This window comes from Echiichthys vipera (assembly GCF_963691815.1).
Source record: "Echiichthys vipera genome assembly, chromosome: X".
Lineage (NCBI taxonomy): Eukaryota > Metazoa > Chordata > Actinopteri > Perciformes > Trachinidae > Echiichthys > Echiichthys vipera.
In genome coordinates this window covers 39,658,960-39,682,247 of record NC_139825.1, presented here as the reverse complement: position 1 = coordinate 39,682,247, position 23,288 = coordinate 39,658,960, and the positions used below count along the sequence as shown (strand labels likewise).

The 23,288-nt window shown below is 40.2% G+C and overlaps 1 protein-coding gene across 4 annotated transcripts; it reads right to left on the bottom strand.

The window, feature by feature from the left end:
• Positions 1 to 4,811: 4,811 nt before the first annotated feature.
• On the bottom strand, positions 4,812 to 21,542 carry mbd1b (methyl-CpG binding domain protein 1b). 4 transcript variants are annotated; one of them, XM_083939688.1, is made up of 18 exons: positions 21,447 to 21,542; positions 21,187 to 21,292; positions 19,879 to 20,437; positions 19,168 to 19,308; positions 18,389 to 18,530; positions 18,015 to 18,301; positions 17,797 to 17,879; positions 17,626 to 17,669; positions 16,601 to 16,741; positions 16,202 to 16,282; positions 15,876 to 15,896; positions 15,663 to 15,755; positions 12,482 to 12,643; positions 12,206 to 12,385; positions 12,016 to 12,096; positions 11,837 to 11,917; positions 7,515 to 7,649; positions 4,812 to 7,409 (listed from the first exon to the last, which is right to left on the bottom strand). In XM_083939688.1, exons 3-18 carry the CDS (start codon positions 20,253 to 20,255, stop codon positions 6,933 to 6,935), a joined length of 2,526 nt encoding a protein of 841 aa, XP_083795814.1. In that variant the 5' UTR covers positions 20,256 to 20,437; positions 21,187 to 21,292; positions 21,447 to 21,542; the 3' UTR covers positions 4,812 to 6,932. The 4 variants fall into 4 exon arrangements, with proteins under 4 accessions (XP_083795814.1, XP_083795816.1, XP_083795817.1 ...); XM_083939690.1 differs by having other exon boundaries at positions 4,812 to 7,406; XM_083939691.1 differs by having other exon boundaries at positions 11,837 to 11,914.
• Positions 21,543 to 23,288: the final 1,746 nt, after the last annotated feature.

Below are 23,288 nucleotides of genomic sequence, written 5' to 3'. Positions count from 1 at the left end.
GTAGTGCCTAATTCAACAGAATTAAAAGCGTTTTACCAGTGGCGGATTAAGGTGGTCAGGGGCCCCTGGCTACTGTTTGTTTAGGCCCCCATCATTATGGGAAAGTGACGCCGCGGACGGCCGCCTCGATTTGTTAGGGTGCATTGTTTTGTGTACAAACACCGTTTTTTGCTCTGCCTCCAGGCTCACTCTCACCTGAGAGGAGCTCATAAACATTAGGGGAACAATCCCATTGGTTTGTGTCCCGAGTTTCTTGCACCCACGGCTATTTTAATGGATATTCTGGTCAAAGATACGCTCACCTTTGTGGCCTCACACCGTCGCAGGGGGACGCCCGGTGGGCTTGTGTGCCTTCACCAACGAGGAAGACGCACGCCGCTACACGGAATATTTATCTCAAACGTTCGCACACTCGGCAATAAAATGGATGAACTCCAGTTTCTGTTGAGGAGAAATAAGGACTTTTATTCATCCTCTGTTCTGTGCTTCACAGAGACATGTCTGAGTGGGAACATCCCAGGCTCCACGCTGCTTAACCGCGAAAAACAAAGTGTGGAGGTATTTGTGTAGGTATTTGTTTCTACATCAACAATGGCTGATGCAATGATGTAACTGTGATAAAGCGGCACTGTTCTCCCTTCCTGGAAACTTTTATTGTTAACTGCAAGTCATTCTACTCTCCCTATGAGTTCGCTTCGTTTATTCTGGTCGGTGTTTACATTCCACCAGAGGCCAATGTGCAGGGCACAGCGTGCACTCGACGACCAGATACTGGACGTGGAGCGGACCAACCCGGACTCCTTAGTTATTGTCCTCTGGGATTTTAACAAAGGAAACCTTAGCCACAAACTTCCCAAATACAGACAGTTTATGAAATGTGCGACCAGGGAGGGGAACACTCTGGACTGTAGTGTAACAGTACACTACAGTCAGGTGCCTATCACGCCGTCACCTGCGCTGCACTGGATCACTCTGACCATGACATGGTCCTCCTGATTCCTGCCTACAGGCAGAAATTAAAACTTTATAAACATGTGATGAGGACATCAAAGAAGTGGACCAGGGAGGCTGCGGAGGATCTGAAGGCGTGTTTGGACTGCACTGACTGGGATTGTTTCAGGACTGCTTCTACCAGTCTGGATGAGTACACAGAAGCTGTAACCTCATATATGAGCTTCTGTGAGGACTGCAGTGTGCCATCACGCACCAGGGTGACTTATAATAATGACAAGACCGGGTTTAAACCCAGACTTCGGCAGCTGAGGTTGGATAAGGATAAGGCTTTTAAGAGTGGCAACAGAGCAGAGTACAAGGAGGCCAAGTGCAGGTTTAGCAGGGCGGTGAAAGAGGCTAAACGACTGTACTCAGTGAAAGTCCAACACCAGTTCCCCTCCAACGACTCTGCCTCTGTCTGGAGAGTGCTCAGGCAGATCACCAACAACAAGCCAAGAGCCCCCCTCTCTGCTAACGATCGTCACCTTGCCAACAACCTGAACAACTTCAACTGCCGCTTTGAAGACAATCAGGTCAGTCCTCACACCATCCCCCACACCACTTCCCACCTACACCACGCCCCTAGCTTTACTCCCCCCACTAGAACGGAGGTAGAACAGCTCCCATCATCACAGCTGCCCTCCACCTCCCCCCATCCACCATTAACACCTCTGTCTGTACTTGAGAGGGACGTTAACAGGCTCTTCAAGAGACAGAATCCCTGCAAAGCTGCTGGGCCGGACTCCGTGTCTCCATCCTGCCTGAAGCATTGTGCAGATCAGCTATCTCAAGTGTTTACAGACACCTTTAACTCCTCACTGGAGACGTGCCACGTGCCAGCATGCTTCAAGGCCTTTACCATCATCCCAGTTCCCAAGAACACAGGACCCAGGATTAAATGACTACAGACCCGTCGCCCTGACATCTGTGGCCATGAAATCTTTTGAGCGTCTGGTACTGTCACACCTCAAATCCACCACAGATTCACTCCTGGACCCCCTACAGTTTGCCTCCACTTTATCCTCCAGCACCTGGACTCCCCAGGATCCTACGTCAGGATCCTGTTTGTGGACTTCAGCTCTGCATTTAACACAATCGTCCCTGCTCTCCTTCAGGACAAGCTTTCAAAACTCAACGTGCCGGCCTCCACCTGTCAGTGGATTATAGACTTCCTGACAGACAGGAGGCAGCATGTGAGGCTGGGAAAGCACACCTCGGACACCAGGACATTCTTTCTCACCTGCTCTTCTCCCTGTACACTAACAACTGCACCTCCAGTCACCAGTTTGTCAAACTCCTGAAGTTTGCAGACGACACCACCCTCATTGGACTCATCTCTGGTGGGGATGAGTTTGCCTACAGGTGGGAGATTGACCACCTGGCGACCTGGTGCGGGATGAACAACCTTGAGCTCAATGCTTCCAAAACAGTGGAGATGATAGTAGACTTCAAGAAGAGCGCAGCCCCACCCTCCCCCATCATCCTGTGTGACTCCCCAGTGGACACTGTGGAGTATTACTGCTTCCTGGGCACCATCATGTCCCAGGAATTCAGGTGGGACCTGAACTTCAGCTCCCTCATTAAGAAGGCACAGCAGAGGACGCACTTCTTGAGGCAGTTAAAGAAGTTTAACCTACCACAAACAATGCTGGTCCACTTCTACACTGCCATCATTGAGTCCATCCTCACCTGCTCCATCACTGTCTAGTACGCTGTTGCCTCTGCGAAGGACAGTAGAGATTGCAGCGCATCATTCGCTCTTCAGAAAGGGTGATCGGTTGTAACCTCCCTTTACTTCAGGATCTTTACTCCTGCAGGACCCTGAAGAGAGCGGGGAAAATAGCTGCTGACCCCTCTCACCCCGGACACATGCTGTTTGAACCCCTCTCGTCCAGCCGAAGGCTCCGGTCTATCAGGACCAAAACCTCCTGCCACAAGGACAGTTTCTACCCCTCTGCCATCAGCTAACACAGCTAAAGACTCTGACTGAAACTTATGGACCTACGACTCACGTATGCGTTGCACCAACGCCGCCCCACCATCACTGGACACTTTAACTGCACACTACCTCCTACACTACTTGTGTAAATACATATATGTATATACTTTCTATTTTAACGGTAAATAGTTTATTATGCTTATTTTTATGTCTGTTTCCATGTAAGCACTGTCAAATCAAGGCAAATTCTTTGTAATGCAAAATACTTGGCAATAAACTTGATTCTGATTCTTAATCAAGCCTTATCAGAAAAAAAACATTAGAACAAAAGAAGAGCCTTCAAAAATCCTGTCAATTTAGGATTTTCTTTAGTAGATCTTGGTCCTGTTGTTCTTTCAGCCGTTGTTGTTTCTTCTTCGTGCTCCACTATCACATTTCCTTTCTGACATTTTGCCACTGTACTGTGTAGTAACAGACAGTAAGTCACGTATCATTAGACAACAAAACTGACCTTATGAACTGGCCACATGATGGCAATTGATTGGGTAAATGTGTCCCATATCTGTCCAATCAGTGACTTCATTTTATTAAATGTTTCTAAGGGCCCTAACAGGAGGCAAGTTTTTTTTTTCCCAGTGAGAAAAATTAAAAAAAAAAAAAAATAGCCTGGCAAATCCGGGGCCCCTGCACACCTGAGGCCTTAGGCTGCAGCCGATGCCACCCTGTGCATTAATCCGCCTCTGCCGTTGATGTTGAAAGGGAGACTTTCCTTTTAAAAGGAGGCTACTGCACAGATTTCCTTTCAGCGGTGGAGGGCACATAAGCGGGGTCTAGGCTCTAGGGAGCCTCCTCCGGAAAGTTTTCAGCAACCCTGACACTTATTCTTCTTTTACACTTTATTCTTGTTGATTGGTTAAAATGTTTTTGTATAGTTGCACTGTCGTTATTTGCTGCTCTGTGTGCCCTGAATTGCCCCCCGGGGACAAATAAAGTTTTTTGAATTGAATTGAAAACACAGATGACACGTAAAAATATAAAAATATGACTCGAAGCAACCTAGTCTGACTTTATTCTTGAAATCACAACAGTGGCTCTACTTCTCCGTCGTAGTTGACGGACTAATTCCAGCCTTTAGTTATATTTCTCGCTCTAATGTGCGGCTGTTTTAGAGTCGTTTTGCAGCGTTTCTTCCATCTATCAAAGTGTAGCCTCATCATTGCTTCTTCTTCCTGTTTTATGGCAGAAAACAAACCTTTGCTTTTATGGTTACATCCTGCACCAACTTTTCCAAAGGCATTGCTATGCCTGAGATGCTTCCACTACTTATTCAAGATAATTCTCTCTGCTACTTTTATGTTTTTACTTAGGGTGCAAATGCACATGCTCTTAATATTGATTGAGACGTGTCCCCTGCGACCCCCCAAACGTTTCTGACGTTGTAGAGATGGTGCTCTTCAAACACACAAAGATGGACCACAGATCGAAGTCTCTAAGCAGTATAGGCATTAGTTGTGGTTCCCACTGAAACAATGCTTAATAATAAAAGCAATAACTAAACGGACAAGTAAAGCACCCCGATAGCACTGAAACATTATCTAGCTCAGTTTACTTTAGTCCCATCACATCACACATCCTAATAAATATATTGACATGCATATTAAGCAGCAGCTGTGGTCAGTTAACACTTTATTTCTTTCTCAGGATGTTTCAGATGTAGTCGGTCCATCTGATTAAAAGCATGTCAGCAAGAACACTTTAACCGTACATATACTTCAATAAGACAAACAGAAAAAGTTTTTTAATAGTTTTTATTAAAAGTCTAAATAACAGACTTTTAAAGGAAAATGAATTGATCCCAAACATCTCAACATCTGCACAATTACTTGAGGAAACCAACAAAAAAGTCTGATCTATTTTCATGATGCATAAACTTTCACAATGTTAATGCCAGTCATTCATTTAACATCCAAATGGATAGGAGGGGCAAGAGAAAATGATTATAATTAATACTACACAATTTAAAGAGAATCAACGATAGGGTTTGAAATACTGTATTCAGTACCAGTGATCATAAAAGCCAAGAACGGAAATAGAGCAGATGAAGACACTTCTATCATCCTAATAAATACAAAATGTCATCGTCTGTACGATGAGTTTTGGCTACACCAAATTTCAATTGAGGACATAATTTCCAGAAATATAGCACATAGGCTAAAGGAAGTACCATGATCTCAGTGTTGTTCATTTCACAAGTTGAATGTGCCAATGAAAACCTGCTGATGTCTTATTAACGGCTAAAATCTCTGCCACAGCCCAAACATGATAAAAACATGGGAAAGATTTTATTTTTTAAATGAAAAAAAACAAACATATTATGGTCTGGAGGAGCGGTAGTTACTAAGTTACTAAGCAGTGAACTCCTACGTCCTCTGCAATGACTACCTCAGATGTCTTGACTTTTTTAATAGTGGCTTTCTCTTTGCCTCTTACATGAAGCTTAACTGTTACAGAACTCCCCAACTGGAGCTGTGTAGGTCATCATGACTGACCTTTATGCTCCGCTGGATAATTTGGTGTCCTGGAAATATTCTAGTATCCTCTTCGATTGATGCTTTCAGAAACTTTGTTGTGGTTAAATTAAGCTTGATATATTCTACACAGAAGAACTAAACCTGTATTTCCCTCTAATCGTAACTAAAGGTTAAAGTAAAGTATAGGTGAATATCACTCACTGTTATTTTTATTTTAAACCACTTGTAGAAATGTGTTTTGCACATTCTGTTGATTTTTGATTCAATTTAAAAAAGCAGGACGGGAAATACATTTTTATAAACACTGCCGACATTAAATGTCAAAATATCGAAACCTTTGATTGATCGCTGGAAGTGTAGCTTAACCCTCCTGTTATCCTTGGGGCCAATTTGACCCCATTTTATGTTTAACACTCTAAAAACATGGTTGACATTTTGTTTTGCTTTATATTTATGACATTTCCTAATTTTATGGAGACAACTGGGAAAACCTAAAATTGGCATTATTAGATTTTGCTCATTGTCCTGTAAACATATTTGTCGCATCAATGTTCATTTGTCAATTTGATCATTTTAATGAATATGTGAATATTTCTATCTATTTTACAATTCAAATATTTAGAAATGTTTGAAATTTACCAAATGTACCCTGTATGTAAAACATGCTACTGTCCTTGAAAATGTATAATACTTTCATTCCAAATATTATAAATAACACAAAATAGTACTTACAAATAATATACTTGCGTTAAAACACACAAACAAACATCCTTCGATCCAATTTTAGATGAATCAGTAAATACACATAGAATACCTGACATAAAAAACTTGAGTAAAAAGTTTGATTATGTTCATTTTCTGGATGTTTAAAACTTGCTGGGGGTCAAATTGACCACAAGAATAAACGGTGTTTAGGGAAACAGGAGGGTTATATTGACTGGGTGAATATAACAAAACAAACAAAGCAACTGTGAATTGAGTAGTAATTATACTGTATGGTTCACTAAAAAGATGCAAACTGTAATACACATGACAACATTGTTGACATGATGGTGTCTGCAAGATTAGAGGGTGGACTGCTGAGGATTTCTGCTCCTCAGAATTATAATAGTGGAGTTTATTGATTCCTCAAGTAAGAGTGTGAATCAACAGACAGGACACTTATCACACACTAATGGATTTCAGCCCTTTCCCATCACACTGCCCAAAACTTAACAGTCGTGAAGAAAAAGCCCTACACCAACGTAACAGAAGACATAAGAGAAGAAACACACAGGGATTATAATGTCACAGCTCCTGGAATGCCTTTGGTGATTCTTCAAATAATCAGATCATACTATTACAGTCTGGAGGTAAATCCGTAAAATTCCATTTCTATTTTCACCAAAAGAAAAACAGAAACAATAAGAAGAAAATAGCACCAAGTGGTCTCCACTGTGGTCACAGATCTTCTCCTGTCGCTGCTTCAGTTAAAGTCCTTGAAGCGACCTGCAGTGAGTACAGATGCTCACTTTCCTCTTAACCAGGAAATCACATGTTGATGCCCGCTCCAGTATGACTGGGTCTGTACCAGATAAGGGCTCTTTGGGGGGCAGCCCCTGGCACACAACGTACTTCTCCAGGCCCAAAAGCAGATTGACTACTTCAGTCACAGTGGTTAAGTGTGTTGGGTAGCTGTCGTATAGCGAGTGGGTGGGGAGCAGGGGCTGCTTTTGGACGGTGACCTGATAGCAGAAGCCTGGGTCGATCAGCACCATGGTGTCAGTCAGGTTGGACTGTTTTGAACACTGGATGAGCTGTATCTGCGGGCCCTCCACCATGATGGCATACCATAGGATTGGCATTACAGTGGAGCGCAAAGAGTGGAGCAGTTTCATTAGCTGGTTTTCTATTTCCGCACTACTCCCAGACGGGTTATCAGCCAAACTGTAGATCTGTGTGATCTGCTGAGGAAACATAAAGGGGTCTGTATTATTATTACTATAATTTGTATTATTATTACATTATATATTAAGACCAAGTCATATAAAAAGTCTCAGCTGTAGACTTACCATAGGCAACTCGTCCTCTTCTTCGTCTTCTTCTTCGTCTTCTTCGTCCTCATCATCATCATCATCATCATCTTCAACATGTTTTGGACCTTCTCGGCCTGAGTGTGATTTCTGTGCATCCCATCTGAGCTGGTCCTGCATTTGACAAGGTGAACTCATGAGCTCAACTGAGAACGACAACTGCAGACAGTGAAAACCTTGGCACCTGAACTCGAATTGAGTTTCAGCCACATCAATCTACAATCATCAGTGTTTCTATTAGATCGCGGACCACGTATCATATCATGGGATAGATAAACACTCCTGATATTTACTCAGTGTTACTACATTTCACAGTAGGAAATATCCACATCTCCACGGAGTACAGACTGGCTTTGGTGTGGCAGTGGCGCCTCACTGCTTGAGCTCGATGTGTAACTTTACGCTCAGGTCTAGTCCACACGAACACGGGTATTTTTGAAACCGAACTTTTATGGCCCCTGGTTAAAATAAATTCCTGTCCACACCCCCGGTGTGATAAAAAATATCTTGTCCACATGAAACATTAAATTCCGCCCCCGTCTGCTCGTCACATCTAGATCGTCCACAAGTCTCCATGGTTACAACTGACTGTTGTAAAACAAGAAATTGCATTTTTCCTCGGTTTTCCTTTCCGCACATGACTGCTGAAATCGGAGTTTTTGAAACAGTTCAAGTTTTAAGCATCTCAAATAAGGAGATGTGTTGCTTCTCTATGTTTTATATCATATTAAACTGAATACCTTTGAGTTTTGGACTGACGAAACAAGACATTTATAGTCATCCCCTTGGGTTGGACATTTTTTACTATTATGAGGCATTTTGCAGACCAAACGATTAATCTACAAAATAATTGGCAAATAAATATAATTTGAAACTAATTGTCAGCTGCCGCCGTAGTGTGGTATAATGTAACTTTGCTTTAGGTTGATTACCTGGCCAACTGATAAAACTACATATGTACATCGGTATCTGTTTATTTATAAAGCTCGACATCTTGGCAGCTCTTGAGGGAACAGTAGAGCAACAAACATGAATCTACAACACTCTCACACCTCTTAGCTCTTGCTCATAAACATTACATTGGAAAATATTACTGACTGCACCTTTCAAGCAGAGTTAGAAATGGAGTTGAAGCAGTTCAGAGCAGCAAATATGGGACAGCAGTCAGAACAGAAAGAAAGATGATTTACTGGGATTTTATAGACACTGGGCCTCAAACAAGTTGGGTCCTGATCAACCTGAAGTGGGTTTGGGATCTTTTGTTGTTAAAATCTCTCAACAAAATGTTTCTTGTTTCTGCCTCATCAGCATTCAAGGCATTGTGCGATAAGAAAAAACTGTTTTTTGTAACCAAACAAGGATTATGAAACATAATTCAAAGCCTTTGCCTAAGAACCAGGGCTGTATGGTATGGCCTAAAATGTATATCACGGTATAATTTGAAGCATAGACAATAACAGGATTATATTATATATATATAAATATTATAAATTTGTATATAAATGCTTTTTAATTACTGTTCTGAAGTACACGTTTGAGGCTCCATTTATTTCCTTGAATATTTTCTTCTCATGATACTTTATACTTCTACTCCACTATTATCAATCCAATATTCTACTTTTTATTCCACTACATTTATCTGATAACTAATCTGTTACTAGTGTCTTTACAAATGAAGATTTTTTTCACACTGATGCAGAGTAAACACACAGGCTTCACAGTGACAGCTTTAAGCAAATACTTCTCTGTCCATTCGCTGTTGAATTGTCGGTTTCCTGTGCCAGTCTTTCACTTTTTCAGAGTTGAAAGAAACCATGTAGCGGTGATTTAACCACAGATTTAAACGGGCTGAAACGATTGCAAGAACATCAGGTACGAAATGGGCTATTTTGGAGCGGAACGCTGCAAAAATGGCAGGAGCGCACGTAGCGTTGTGGCCACGCACCAACAGGAAGCACATGGATTAAGTCTCCCAGCGCGCTGAGACAGATGCGCGGAGATGCGAGCTAGGACAGCGTTCAACATTGGCTAATACGGCCATGAATCACTTTTTCACAAAGGCTTCTACTCAAAGGGCCCGTAAACAGAGTCAAAATACCATAGCGCAAATTCCTACCCTCTATACAGTTTATACTGTACACACCTACTGCACACTATACTAAACAACACAAACACTACAGTTGCTTTTTTTTGTGAGAAGCCCTGGGGCATGACGCAAGCACCACTTAACCTCTCAAACCCCACTGACACACCAGTAGATCAGATATTACAAATACATGCTGTATAGTAAAACACGATTGTCCTGCAGACCTTTATTTTTAATTCTAGTGAAGACATAAGTTTCCAAAGATGCCAGATATGTCAAGCTACATTTTGGGTAAATGTGTATAAAGTTATGCAAGAGACGTCTACACTGCAGAGTTTGATTTGATAGATATTTCACTGAATGTAAACATTGCATTCCTATTAATTAAAGGGTGGTAGTGATGTGTACCATATAACTGCAATAACCCCATTTCAATTCTGTCCACCTTTGTTGCATGTCATAACCTCTCTCTTCTGTTATAACCACAATAACCACGTAACATATGTACTCTCACACTGACCCAGGAGAGAGCAGTGGACACTCCAATGTCAAACAACAGATCAACACAAGCACACCTGTTGCAAAAAGATTCATCAACCATGGATGAAACGCAGGAGGTACAGATTGCAATTACCATGGACTGAAAAATCCGGGTCAAACAGAGTTGGAACGAGGCCTGGATTCATCACGCTGACCACAGGCCAAAAAACAGCATGACAACAGAAACATAAGGAAATGGTGCCAGAACTTTGTGTGAAGTGTAAACAGGAGGCCATGATGGCACATGATAAGTCAGGTTAAGTGCTATTAAAAGGTTCAGTAGATAACATTTATATATATATATAAAAGTTTTGCCATATTTGCCCAAACTGTCACTATATTTTGACAACAGTACATGATAGATAATCTGTGACAAAAATATGTCCCTTTGCCTCCACCTAGTGCTGCTAATGGCATCTGCAGGATTCCACTGCCCCCAAAGTGAAGCAACCAATCGGAGGCGAGGAGTCTCTTGACGGTGCGGTGTCAATGACTTGTGAAACTAGGCAGCGTTGGTCAAATATGAATCGAAATCCTGTTACTGCCTTGCTAGTATCATATTAGCAGATCTATGTCTGACTGGAAAAGTTAACAATCGTGGGATAGGCCAATTAAGCCAATCACAATCGCCTAGGGTGGCGCTACGCCCAGGATGAAGCAATGGTGCCCTTGTGAATTAGAGAGCAGAAGGAGCCTGACATGCAGTACCGGGTGTCAGGCACGGCATGTTAGTTACTCGCACTGTACATCCCGTTAGATAGACTACTGCATTACCTATTTATTGTGTTCTGTTCAGTTGTAAAATGCAAAGGTTTGTGACTTGGCTGCAATATTGAAAACAGTTGAGCCAAAACCCAGAACCATCCACCTGCCGGACAAACAACTTCATTTTGTTGTTGTTTTTCTTGAAAATGCCATTGGGAGCATTAGGAGCAGGAAGAAGAGCGTGTTTTTTCTCCACAGATTATCTGTCTCATATACTGTTGTCAAGACATAGTTAGTGTTTGAGCAAATATGATAAAAACATATTTAATTTTTCCTAATCAAAAGTTACCTCGTGAATCTTTAAGCACTGGGCAGCAAGAATTTGTGAGGCATTAATTATTAATTAATTAATAAATGATCGGCTAATTACGGCTGTGCCGTCAGTCCGACAGTCTTACACAGCGCTGTTAAAGTTAAACTAAGTATACCATCAGCTATTGTCGAAGAAATATACTAACAACACATCATGTTAGAACAACAAATACTTTTAATAAGATTCCCGTATCAGAAATCCTATCACTCAGTTAACAACTGGCATGACCGTGGGCTGCACTGGACTCGTGCACCTGCAGCTGTCCTGCGCCCATCATGAGACGGTTTATTACGTTAAAAGTGCAATTAAAAATAATAAATAGTCCAAGAATGTATTTGGAAAACTATATTTGTAGTTCGCCTATATTGATAGCCTACATTAAGCAAAAGTTAATGATTTATTTTTTTAAAGAAATGTGCTATATCCTGATATATATTATCATCATCAGGATGATAAATTACCTATATCGTGATATAAGATTTTGGTCATATCATCCAGCCCTACTCCAAGTCCAAAACTTCAGCATATTTTTGGTCTAATGGAGAAAATGTTTTCATTATTACCAAAACAAAAAAAGAAGAACAAATGTGAACTTACTAGTTCTGAGTTGTGGTTAGTGATGTGAGGAACACTGTCAGGCAGCCCATTCTGCAGTGTGAAATCCAAAAGACTCAGCTGCTGAAAGACAAAATTTAGTTGACATTCTGTTTGGTAATAAGATCAGTAATAAGGTGACAAAAACACGTAGATTTTATTATTTCGTTATTCATTCAAACCTGCATAGATGTTTGGTTGCTTCTCACATTCAGTTCGTATGTGTGTTTGCTACTACTGGCAGGCTCAGAGCTCCAGTTCAACTACAGCAGTCAAACATAAGCAAAGTAAGAAGAAAGCTCAAATTCTTCTTCAAAAACAACCGCTACAAGAAAGCAAACCAAAACACTGTAACACCAAAGGCGAACTCACTGGTTGTAAGTTACTGTCATCATCTTCATTGTCAGTGAAGTCCATGCCTGATAATGGTCCTTTGTTTTTCTTTAACCCTGACTTTCGGCTGTATGTGTAGTGAGGTCTCGGCCTCCCCGGCAGCATGGGGCTGTCTGGCCCATAGTCACTTTGTCCCATCTGGAAAGGCAGCAAGTGCCTCTGCCAAAAGTTGCACAGAGAAATTTAAAAAAAACAACATTATTACATCATTATTGCAAGGGAGAGATTCATTAAGAAAAATTGGCAGGGTTTTACCATTGCCTGCCTCTGACACTGACGTAGTCGACACTTCTGCCTCTTCTTGTTGCTGCCTCCAAACTTAGGTTTGTCTACACAGAAATCACATGTGCCGCAGTCTTTCCTGCAGAGACAGGCTTTACATTCTCCACAGGACCGCCGCTTCCGCTTCTTATGCCACTGAAGGCAAGTCAAGGATAACAAAGAAGAAAGACAATTTTATGCAATTACTCAACACTGACATTACAAAAAATATGTTGATAACAGACAACTTATGAGCAGAGTTGTGGCAGGTTTACGCCTGACAGGAGCTAGCCCAAAGTTCAGTTCCAGCAATATAAATAAACTAGAGATGTGGACGGGGGGCTCACACCTGATGTCTGTGATGGGAACTGGGACACTTTGATCATTCCAGTGTGGATGTCCTAAGTATAAGGACACTGTAACATGTCAACACTCTTGTGACATAAGTGACAAAGTGTATTATGCACATGCCATAATGATTTATTTGCCAAACCATAATATAGAAGACAACAATCAAAGAATATAACTTTAAAAAATATTTACTTATTGGTGTACTTGAAGAGCTATCTTGCTGATTTAATCCAGCTTTGAGAGATGGCAGCGTGCAGATTAATGGAGTTTGGATTCCCTCCATGGCTACAGCGCATGGAGCACTGGAGGTTTACAGGGGTTAAAATTGGCAAAGTATCCCTTTAATAGAGTATTTAATAGTAATTAATAGTTAGTTAGTTAGTTAATTAATAGTAATTCATATAATTTTTTGGGATAACACTCGAGCGTTACAGACTGGGAATAGGAAGACTTTCTGTGGTTGAAACCATTCCAGTCATAACCACATCAAATAAGACTTGTGGTCTACTACTACTCACTACTCAAGTCATTTTTTCAGTAAATACCTATGTACTCTAACTTAATTAGTTATTTTAATGACTATGTTTACTTCTACTTGATTACTTGTTTTAGTTTTTTTACAAAGTAACCGTATTTTTACTGAGTGCAGTTTTTAGGCTATACGCCCAACCTCTTCCACTCACCGAGTGCATTTAGACGTACATGATTAACCTGTTTATGAGGCTAATTGGGGTTATGATCGTACTCTGTATTTCACGTATACATGATAAATACCATTAACCTGGTTACTGATTACAGTATTGTATTTGCACAAGTGCTATAATGTTTACAAAAATAAAACGTCAGGTGTCATGCCAAAAAGTGAGCATTTGTCAATAAGTGATTGCCGTCCGCTGGAGCACAAACAGCCTGTTTAAAGTGAAATTCTGGCGTAAAAATCATCCACGGGTCTTTTTCGGCAAATACACTCATCAAAAACTACTAACTATTAATTAAAGACTATTAACGGAGATATCCCGGAGAGTCGATATCCCGGAGAGTCACTAACAGTCGAATGCAGCTAGCACTGATAAGCTCGGGGCAGCGCAGTGAAGGCATTCAAACGTCTTTTTTAACCACTGATACTGCTACAGAAAACACCAAACCTCTGCAGTAGCCTGATGATAGTCCCTACACAGATGGGTGTAGGCTTATTTGATGTATGTAGGTGCCGAAAAAGACCATGGGATAATTTTATGCCAGAATTTAACTTTAAGCTATGTCGCCCTATTATATTAGTACTTACATTGTTCACAGCTCACTTTTTGGCAAGTGGAAAACTGCATGTTACTGGTTGAATTGGCCATTAAAAAGATATCTCAACAGATGAGAAGTACAAGGACAGCTATAATTTGTCAAATATAACTTACATTAATGAAATCAAGTAATTTTGAGGTAGGAAATCTTCCAGTTACAGAATAGGAACTAGATAAGATAGGCCTACAGCTTTAAAAGGCAGAAAACACTCCCACTGACAGAAATCACTTTTTGGCACAACACCAGCAATGGGAGATGACAGGAGGGAGGGACAAACATTTTACCTTCAGTATGTTATTAATTAGTTATTTCTAAAACGTAAACAACATTAATTATATCCCTGTCATCACATTACTGGGTAAAGTTTAGCAGCGTGTTAAACAGTGTGTTGCAGCAATGAGGCATTTGGTGTCAATTATTTAGGCAAAAGGACGTAATTTATGTTAACTGACATTAGAACTGAGAGCATAAACTATGCATGCAGCTTGTACTTCACACCGTTCTCCACACTGGTGCTAGCATGTAAGGTAATGTTAACTGTCACTAACAGTACGCAGACGACAGGGGAGCAGTGGATAAAGATACGTAGCCTCCTCATTACCGGAAAAAACATGTTTACAAGCTTGTCTGTGGCTCAAACACATGAAAGAAATACTCGCAAAAAATGATCTTAATCTGGTTATTCATGTCCATGTAAACACGGAAATAAGTACTTAAATATTCAATCAAGACTTTTACTGTGCAACTGTTTTGTATGAGATAATAATTGCATTCATTCCCATCCACCTGTTTTTATCCAAATATTCAAAGATATTTGATCTTCCAATATATTAGTAAGTAAGTAAAAGAAGAGTGGAAAGACCAAAGTTTGGGGGAAAGGGCACATACCAGAAACAAGTTTTTACATTTGGCTGAGGTGGAAAATCTGTCCCGTTGATACAACTCAAATGTGACTTAGTCCAATGAAAACTGACTAAGCAAATAAATCATTACCTAAATTACATAAACAGCATTCAAGGGTACAATCCAATGAAGAGCTAAAAAATTCACATACATCCACACACATCTGTGCTGAGAGATGAGGAGACCGCAGCTTCCCTCAAATTAATCAATTAAACAAAGATAATACCAAATGTTCATCACAGGGTTTTTCATCATTTGAGGTTTGACTCCTTTATTCATGTAATTGCATGGATACAATGATTGATTTGCATTTTATTTTGCCAATTCCCTGGAAATGCAGTTGACATATGAGCTACATTTGAATGTGAGTGTAATCATCTTTTAACCCTTTCAAAAACCAAACACCTGGTCCAGAAAGTTTCAGTTTGCCACTGCTGTGAAAGATAAATATGTGCTTTGTTCCAGCTGAAGCCATATAATAAACCCCACTGCAACTATGACTGTACCAAGCACACGAACAATGCTGATGTGGTTTAAGACGTTTCTATGAATGTTGTGATAATCACTGTTACAAAAAAGAGTTTGTATTTCTGTAGGACAGCGAGTAAAAAAAAACCCAACTTACATCATCATCATCGTCAGTTGACATATCATCTTCATCATCAACGTCCACGTTGACTGAGAAGTTCTCCGTGTCACTGCTTTTGAGACTCAGGTGCTGTGAGAATAAAACATCAGTCAGAGTGCAGAAAAGGTAAAGTAATAATGTTCAGTACAGTTTTAGTAAAACACAAATACATATAATACAATATTTTGTATTGTATGAAAATAAAGTTACCTGTGAGTCTGCAACTTCACTCTGCAAAATAAAATAGTGGTTGTTAGAACTTACACAAATATAATAAACCGCTCACTGTCAAAGCCCAGAGTCTGACTGACTGAAAACATGTAGAAAAACAGAATATTCTTGGCCAATAGTCAGTGTATTTTAATGATTTGTGCTTTTATAAACAGCCAACAATCAATATAGACTTAACAAACAAGCAGTGAAAACTGAGCATTTTACATGTAGCGTTCAACAAGAACCTGTGGCTTGCGAGCACAACAGAGATGAACCTTTAACAAGCAAGTAAACATGTTTATTGATGAACAAGCTTTTATTACCTGGAAGCTCATGCTGTCATCAAATGTATCAGGAATGTCAGTATAAGGCCTCTGTGGCACGTAGCCTCCACTTCCAGGGCCCTGGTGGAACATACAGAAAAAAAGCTGCATGAATGCTAAGTGACATAAAAAAACAGATCACAAATGAAACTTTTATGTACTGGGGAATCCACAATGAGAAAATGTAACCACCGCAAACACACGGCTGTGTCTTGTCTCTCCAGAAAGGCTTTTGCTATCTAGCCTATTTTGACAGCCGTCTGGTCAAGACGGCAAGCGCACTTTCTGACTCACCTGACTGTGCTGCAGCTCTGTTGCTGATACTGTACATGGGTGCTGATAAAAACACTGTCATGCCAGTAACATCGCAGCCGCACTTTTATGTGTCAGGCAGCTTACCTTGCGAATAGGACATATACACTTGCGTTTCCGGCATAGGCGTTTCCGTGACTCAGGGCTCTGCAGGCCGTGTTTGCAGTTCGCACACTGCCCACAGTTCACAGTGTTGTGACATCCAACGCATTGTCCACATGGGATCCACTACAGTGAACATGAACAAATATAAAAAAGCAGGTTTGTTTATTTATTAATATCTAAGTCTTGTTTGTATTTTTTGCACATTTTCATCAGTATCCTAACTGCAGAAGTAGATAAGGTAATTTTTCCTCCTAATGTTGAAGAATATTAAATTTCCCCTATAATCTATGCCAGATGAAAAAAACTTTGATTGCATGTCGAGTCAGTTTCGACAATTCCACTTCCTCATATAAACAAAACATTTACTTCATCTTAAAATTCTGAATCCATGGTTAAATACATTGTTATTGGTAAGTTCCAAATGGACCACATGCCAAAATGTTGTCTAGTTAAAATGGATAAGGCTACATCCACAGAGCTATGTTTTCATGTTAGAACAGCGTTTTAAAACACTTAAAACAATCTCCATCCACACAAGCATTTTAGTTCGGTTTCAGAAATGATTTTTGTCCGTATCAATAAGCCTGAAAATGCATATCACATGACCATTTGCATAATCTGGAGATGCAGAGGAACACTTCACAGGAAGTACAATATTGAAGGAGTCGCTGGAGGAAGTCATGATTAAGGTAAGTGTTCTCAGACAAGAAGGATAAAATCACAAAAGGTACGTCAGCCCACCAAAGGGATAAGACTGACTGACGTGGGTGTCGTTACATTTACAAAAGTCTGTGTTTTCACCCGCCGAGTCTAACATGCAAAACTTAAAACTGGGTCAACAGAATTTCCAAATGTCTCAGTTTTAGGAGCTTGGAAACAGCCACAGAGTCGTGTGCACGCGAGGTGTAAAAGTAGCAAAAAGATATGCATTTTAAAGTTAAAACGTAGTAGTGTGGCCTAAAATGAAGCAATTCAATCACTCAAGTTGTTGACAGAAAATGCTTTACCTTTCTAAAACGAACCATAGGATGCTCTTTTGTCTTTGAGGCAGCTGTAATTAAAAAAGAAAAACATTGTAGGATGGCCATGGTTATTTCTATAATTTATTTCTATCTAGCTATTTCTAACGCAGTATTTTCTTGAGAATCACAACATTGCATTCTCATAAACTGACATACCCCAACAGGAGGGACAGCAGGGCCTCTTCCTCTGTTTGTCATACCATGTGCCAGTGAAGGAAATACCACATCTGGCACAGACCCTGCAGGTAAACACGATAATGCTCAATTAATATCAACAACTCACCACAAACAGCTCAGCCTTTGACTCAAATAAGGTGTTAATTAAATAACAGTTTTAATAAGATTGACATAAACTGAAGTAATAGTGGACTCACAGTGTGTTGTCCTCTGACCCAATTTCTCCATTTATAGATGGGAGCAGGAGCGCTCTGGATGATGAGGGAAGGGGAAGTCTAATTTTATCTTCTGCTAGTAGATCCTGATTGCGAGAACCTTCATTTGAAGCTCCTATTGTACTGAAAAAGGAGAAACTTGTCTGGTTGGGGTGGATGTTTTTGGGCCCCAGACTGGGGGTGAGCCTGTGGTGGGAGTCTGGAGTGTCGGCCCCCTCTCCTCTCTCCATCCAGCTGGACTCTGAAGACGAACGCTCACGGACTTTTCTCTGATGGAAAAGAAAGTGAGGAAAACTAACCTCTGAGACACGCATATTTTAAATGTTTTAAGTTTTAAGTGATAAAGAGGCCAATACCTTTGCTCTGTTTCGAACTCTTGTTGGTGGTGTTACGCCCTCAAAGAACTTTCCTGACTTGTATTCAAAGTTTGACAAGTCAAAAATCCCCTCCATCAGTGTCATCAGTTCTACTCGGCTTCTCACTCGTTCACCCCGTGGACTGTAAAGAAAGAAAAAATAAATTACAACTGCAAAGAGCTGGATGGCAACAAATACAACCCTATGTTTTCATCCAGTCACGGGCTTCTTCTTCTATGATGACAGTTATTCTGCTTTTTTTTTAATTGATTATGGCTGTAACTATGAATAATTGTTATTAGTAATACATCTAGGGTTTTTTGTGTAATGAATTGTTTAGTCTTTAAATGTCAAAAAATGTCATTACAAGTTCCCAGAGTCGACAGTGACCCTGTGAAATGGATCAATGTGTCAGTTCAGTTCAAAACCAAAAGATATTCAAACTACAATCATAAAAGACAAAAGGCATTCATATCTTGTCTCTTGCAGCAGCAAATATTTCAAATTTCAACTCAAACTAGGCTCTTAATTGTATTATTATTAATTCAAATTAAAATTATAATTTGGTCATATTGCCCAGCCCCAACACACAGGTGTGTGACTGACGACAAAGAGTAAATGTAGTGGCAGAAAGCAGTTAAAGTAAGTAATAAAATCTCAACATTGCAATCAACACTATTGTCAGGCCAAGTAAATATATGATAAGCATGTTCTGCCTCCTACATTGAAAACAACAGTACAAAATAATCATTTTTACATGTCGACTAGGCAGTATTTACCTCATGTAATATACATCCTTCTGTCCAATGCTAGAGCCTGAGCGTCGGACCACTTCTTTGCGTTTCCAACCGTCTCCGAGTAATGGCCACTCATCCCACCCTTCGTCTGGATGTGATCGCTTACGACGGGGAAACTGAAGACTGAATTCAAAAACATGGGAATTAGAAATTATGCAGTTAGAAATCTTAACTCCACAAGGGAAAAATATGTCTATGCAAAGCCACCCCGGAAAATATTAATATGCTAAGCTATGCTTTGTTATATATATACATATATATATACAGTATATAGATTAGTTTCAACAGATTGAGGCAGAGTCGCCTAGAGGTGGAGCTGATTCTTAGTAAAGAGAAAGACATTCAAAAACCCTCTGCTTTATCATTGGCTGTTTGACCTATAACCTCATAATATTAATAATAATAATTATTATTATTATCATCATACATTATTTCCTACCAAGAAAACCCCTGAGCTAGTGTACATCACCGTGTAATTATTCCCTGTTGAAATCAGTAAGAAAATGAGTACAGCATCTTAGCATGTGCACATCAGCACTGATAGCTCTACAGTGATGAAGACAATGATGCTCGCTTAGCATCCCAATCATATAATAATATGATACAGATAATAATAATAACAATAAAGGACCTGACCAGCTTCTTATGTGACAGGAATTGCACTATTATTACATGATCACAGATTCTACTTACTGATATATCCTTTTCTTCTCGCTGCCTGCCAAGCTTTCACTTTCTCCTGCCAGGCTTTCTAACTCCGGATCATTCCTTCCATCATCATCATCATCCTCAAGCGGCTCGAACCAGTCAACGGGAGGCTCGCCACCAGGGACCATAGCCTCTTCCGTTGCTTCTTCTGGAGTTTCCTTTGCAAGATCTGAGCTAGGGTTTGTCTTTATATCGAGACTGTCTTGGGAAGCCAAAGGCTCCTGTGCTGGTGCTGGTGCAGGTGCTGGTTCTGCCTCAGGCGTGTTTTCCATTTCGCTGCTTTTCTTCTCTGTACTTTGTGCTTCATCTTTTTCCACAGGGTCTCCGCCAGGGACTGAGGTATCAATTGGTTCCTCGTTCATTGATGCACCCGTTTAGGCTACAAACAATTCAATTAAAAAAAGATATCATCTACAGATTTTCTTGCATCCCATTTAAAGTGGTGTTTGTTTTTTTTACATGTCTGTCGCCTTTGCCACTGAGGTCTTGGCAGGCAGGTGAACCTCAGGATGGTTGACAGCTGCTCAGTTTGTCATAACACAACCTGAAAAAAAAAATGCTGTTTAGAGAGTGTAAACATTGTGCGTAATGCACAGTGTGCAACGTTTACCTAGCTCAATGGCTGTGTTACTTTAAAGGTTGAATATGGAGAATGAGTAGAACACCGCCATCTAGTTTCTCAAGATGGTAGTCGCAACAACAAAAAATAATTCCAGCAGTCGAGTTGCCAGGTTTGTTGCCCAGTGTGCCATGTCAAGTGATGAATCATACAGGGTAATGACTAATTTCGAAAATCAATTAAATTTACAACAGTAATTAATGTTAGTCAGTCTTCAATTGGAAGTATTTCTTTGAGTGGTGTGTAATCCATTAGCTAGCTCTCAACTCAATGCTGCCGCTATTGGCTTGTACAATGTAAACAGGACGTGACAGAAAGCCATTGTCAAAATGTCTTAAAAAAATAATTCAGACTAAATATTCTTTCATTCTGTACCCCTCAAAACAAATATAGCTTTCTACATTTTCAACCTTTAAGGTAGTGTTAGCTCAAAACAACAAGCTCGTCACACTATTGTGTGGCGTTCGTCGATGCAACGAGCCAACGTATGGTAAGTTCAGCATAACAGAGTAAATATATATATAAACAACTAAGGATAGACTGAAAGTTATCTTGTAAACATGAACTCTTATAAATAATGCTAACAGCATATGGCTTCCACACATCCATTGTTAGCTAACAAGCTAACACTCGGTTATAGCATTCGGAAAACAACGCCAGAGACTCAAACTAACCTCAGCTGCTGAAGGTGTTGTTAGTGCTCTTATTTTCTGGTATTTTGTTCTTAACAGTTTAGCGATATATCTCACATGTCCAGCAGCCGGAGAAGAAGCAGTGAAACTGAAAGCAAGAGCAGCGTTGGTTAGCAACCGCTAGCTAGTTAACGTCACAGCGTTCCATGGTTCCAGTGTTCCATGGTTGCTATACCAATATGATATCAAACTGTTTCTGAGCAGAGAGCCGTGAGTCGCTGCCAGCTAAATATGTTTGTTACCTTTAAAGTAGTAGTCCCGAGATTGCTGTCTCTCTAGTCCAAACTGGCACCACTTTAAGAGGTAGAGCTAACGCAGCTAACTTCGATGTATGTAGCACGAAAACGGTTGTAGGGACCAAAGAGGGCGAGACTCCAAGGATGGGAATCCGTCTGGCTCGTTGACTCCGCCCACAGACAGGACTGTAGGTCACACATCACTACACCAAACAATGCTCTCGATTAACAATGGCATTGAGGATGACTCTGAAATGTAACATATGCATGTAAGTTTGCGATTGATAATACAAATAGGGAATGTATCACCAGTCGGACGCCGTTCGCTGGTATTAGCCTTATCCAGACTGATCTGTTCCGCCGCAGTTTCCGCTCTTTTCCAGGTGCTTTTACCGGGTGATCCGCGTCGAAGTGCAAGTAGAATTAATGTACACACTTTTAAATATCTACAAGTGAAGTTTCTTATGTTTACATGAGCATTTACGTGGCATATTAGTAAAAATAAAGTGACGTCGATGAGAGAAAGCAGTAAGAACGTTTGGGCTCAGGTTGTGGTTTACATTCAAAATGTAAATTAAGAAGACTTTACGGTATATTTTGAGCGTGACAGTCACGCATTTCGGTCTTTTATCACGCACTCCAGCCACACATTGTAGTTCCCATGCAGAAAAACACTGTATAACAAGCTGCAGTAGCTGCTTTCGCTATGGAGCCGGCAGGAATCAGCCGCGTCTCTACTGGAACTCAGTGGAGCTGCCACTTACCAGCCAATCAGAAAAAAGACGGGGCTACGCAATGGCCAATCAGAAAATAGCACTGTTGTATCTGGGTAAGATTTGACGCAACAACCAATGAAAAAAAAGCAGTTTTATTCACGTGATTCTTTTTTTCGTTTCGTAACTTTATTCACACAAATAGACTTAACAACAGTGATTACTGTTCAATCTTCATCAATATAACAATAGTAACAATAACAATAACAATATCGCTCGAGGTAGTGCATTAATCATAAATAAAAAAAACACTGATGTACATAAATCACTACAGATCAACTTCATTACAAATGGCTTTGGTTTCCACAGCTCTGCAGTTGGTGCAGTACTTTAGTGTGTCCAGGGAAGAGTTAAAGTAAGAAATTAAAACAATAAAATGGTTTGCAAATGTAGTGGTGTGTATATAGAATTTACTTAATAATAAGAAAAATTGAGTTGACGTTGTATACCTCACAGTGTTTAACTAAAAGAGCCTTCCCAAAACATGATGTTGTGTTTCATCTGTGATGTGACAAAAGGAGCAGAGAGGATCCACATTTAACATATATCTTACAATAACAGAATTAACAGGATAACATCTGTGCAATCATTTCAGAGACACCTCTCGCATCTTATTTGAGAAAAAAATTCCTGGGTAATAACCATGTATTTTTTTCTATATCAAAATACCAATTATTTAAAAATATATAGAAGCAGGTTTACTAATTGTGTATCTTTGTATTAATTGCCTTATACATCTATTATTAGTTTTATACATACAAATAAGAGAGGATCTGAGTTTCCTAAAGCTTATCACCCCAACCCCACGTCAAGGGGAGAACGTCACTCTTGCCTGTCTTCAACACTTAAAGGCACTGAAAGTATGTTGTTTTATTGTGAAGGACTGGAGTATGGTCCTGGATGTTTTGACAGCATTGATGTTACTGTGGATGATCAGCAGCTCCCAGTGTTTACGACGAGGAGATCGGGGTGTCCGACTAGGGCCGAGAGGAGCACACGGCTAATTCTGTTGTTAGTGTCCTTTTGACGACACTTGTAAACATAAAGATGCCTGTGAATATTCTCATTTGTCCAG

Bases quoted from the DNA above. Each gene is read 5' to 3' on its own strand.
- mbd1b (XM_083939688.1), bottom strand. From the start codon at position 20,255: ATGAACGAGGAACCAATTGATACCTCAGTCCCTGGCGGAGACCCTGTG. The intron at 19,309-19,878 runs GTAAGTAGAATC...TTTTGAATTCAG, and splicing joins GAGAAGAAAAGGATATATCA to TCTTCAGTTTCCCCGTCGTA. The intron at 15,756-15,875 runs GTAACTTTATTT...TTATTCTCACAG, and splicing joins GTGAAGTTGCAGACTCACAG to CACCTGAGTCTCAAAAGCAG.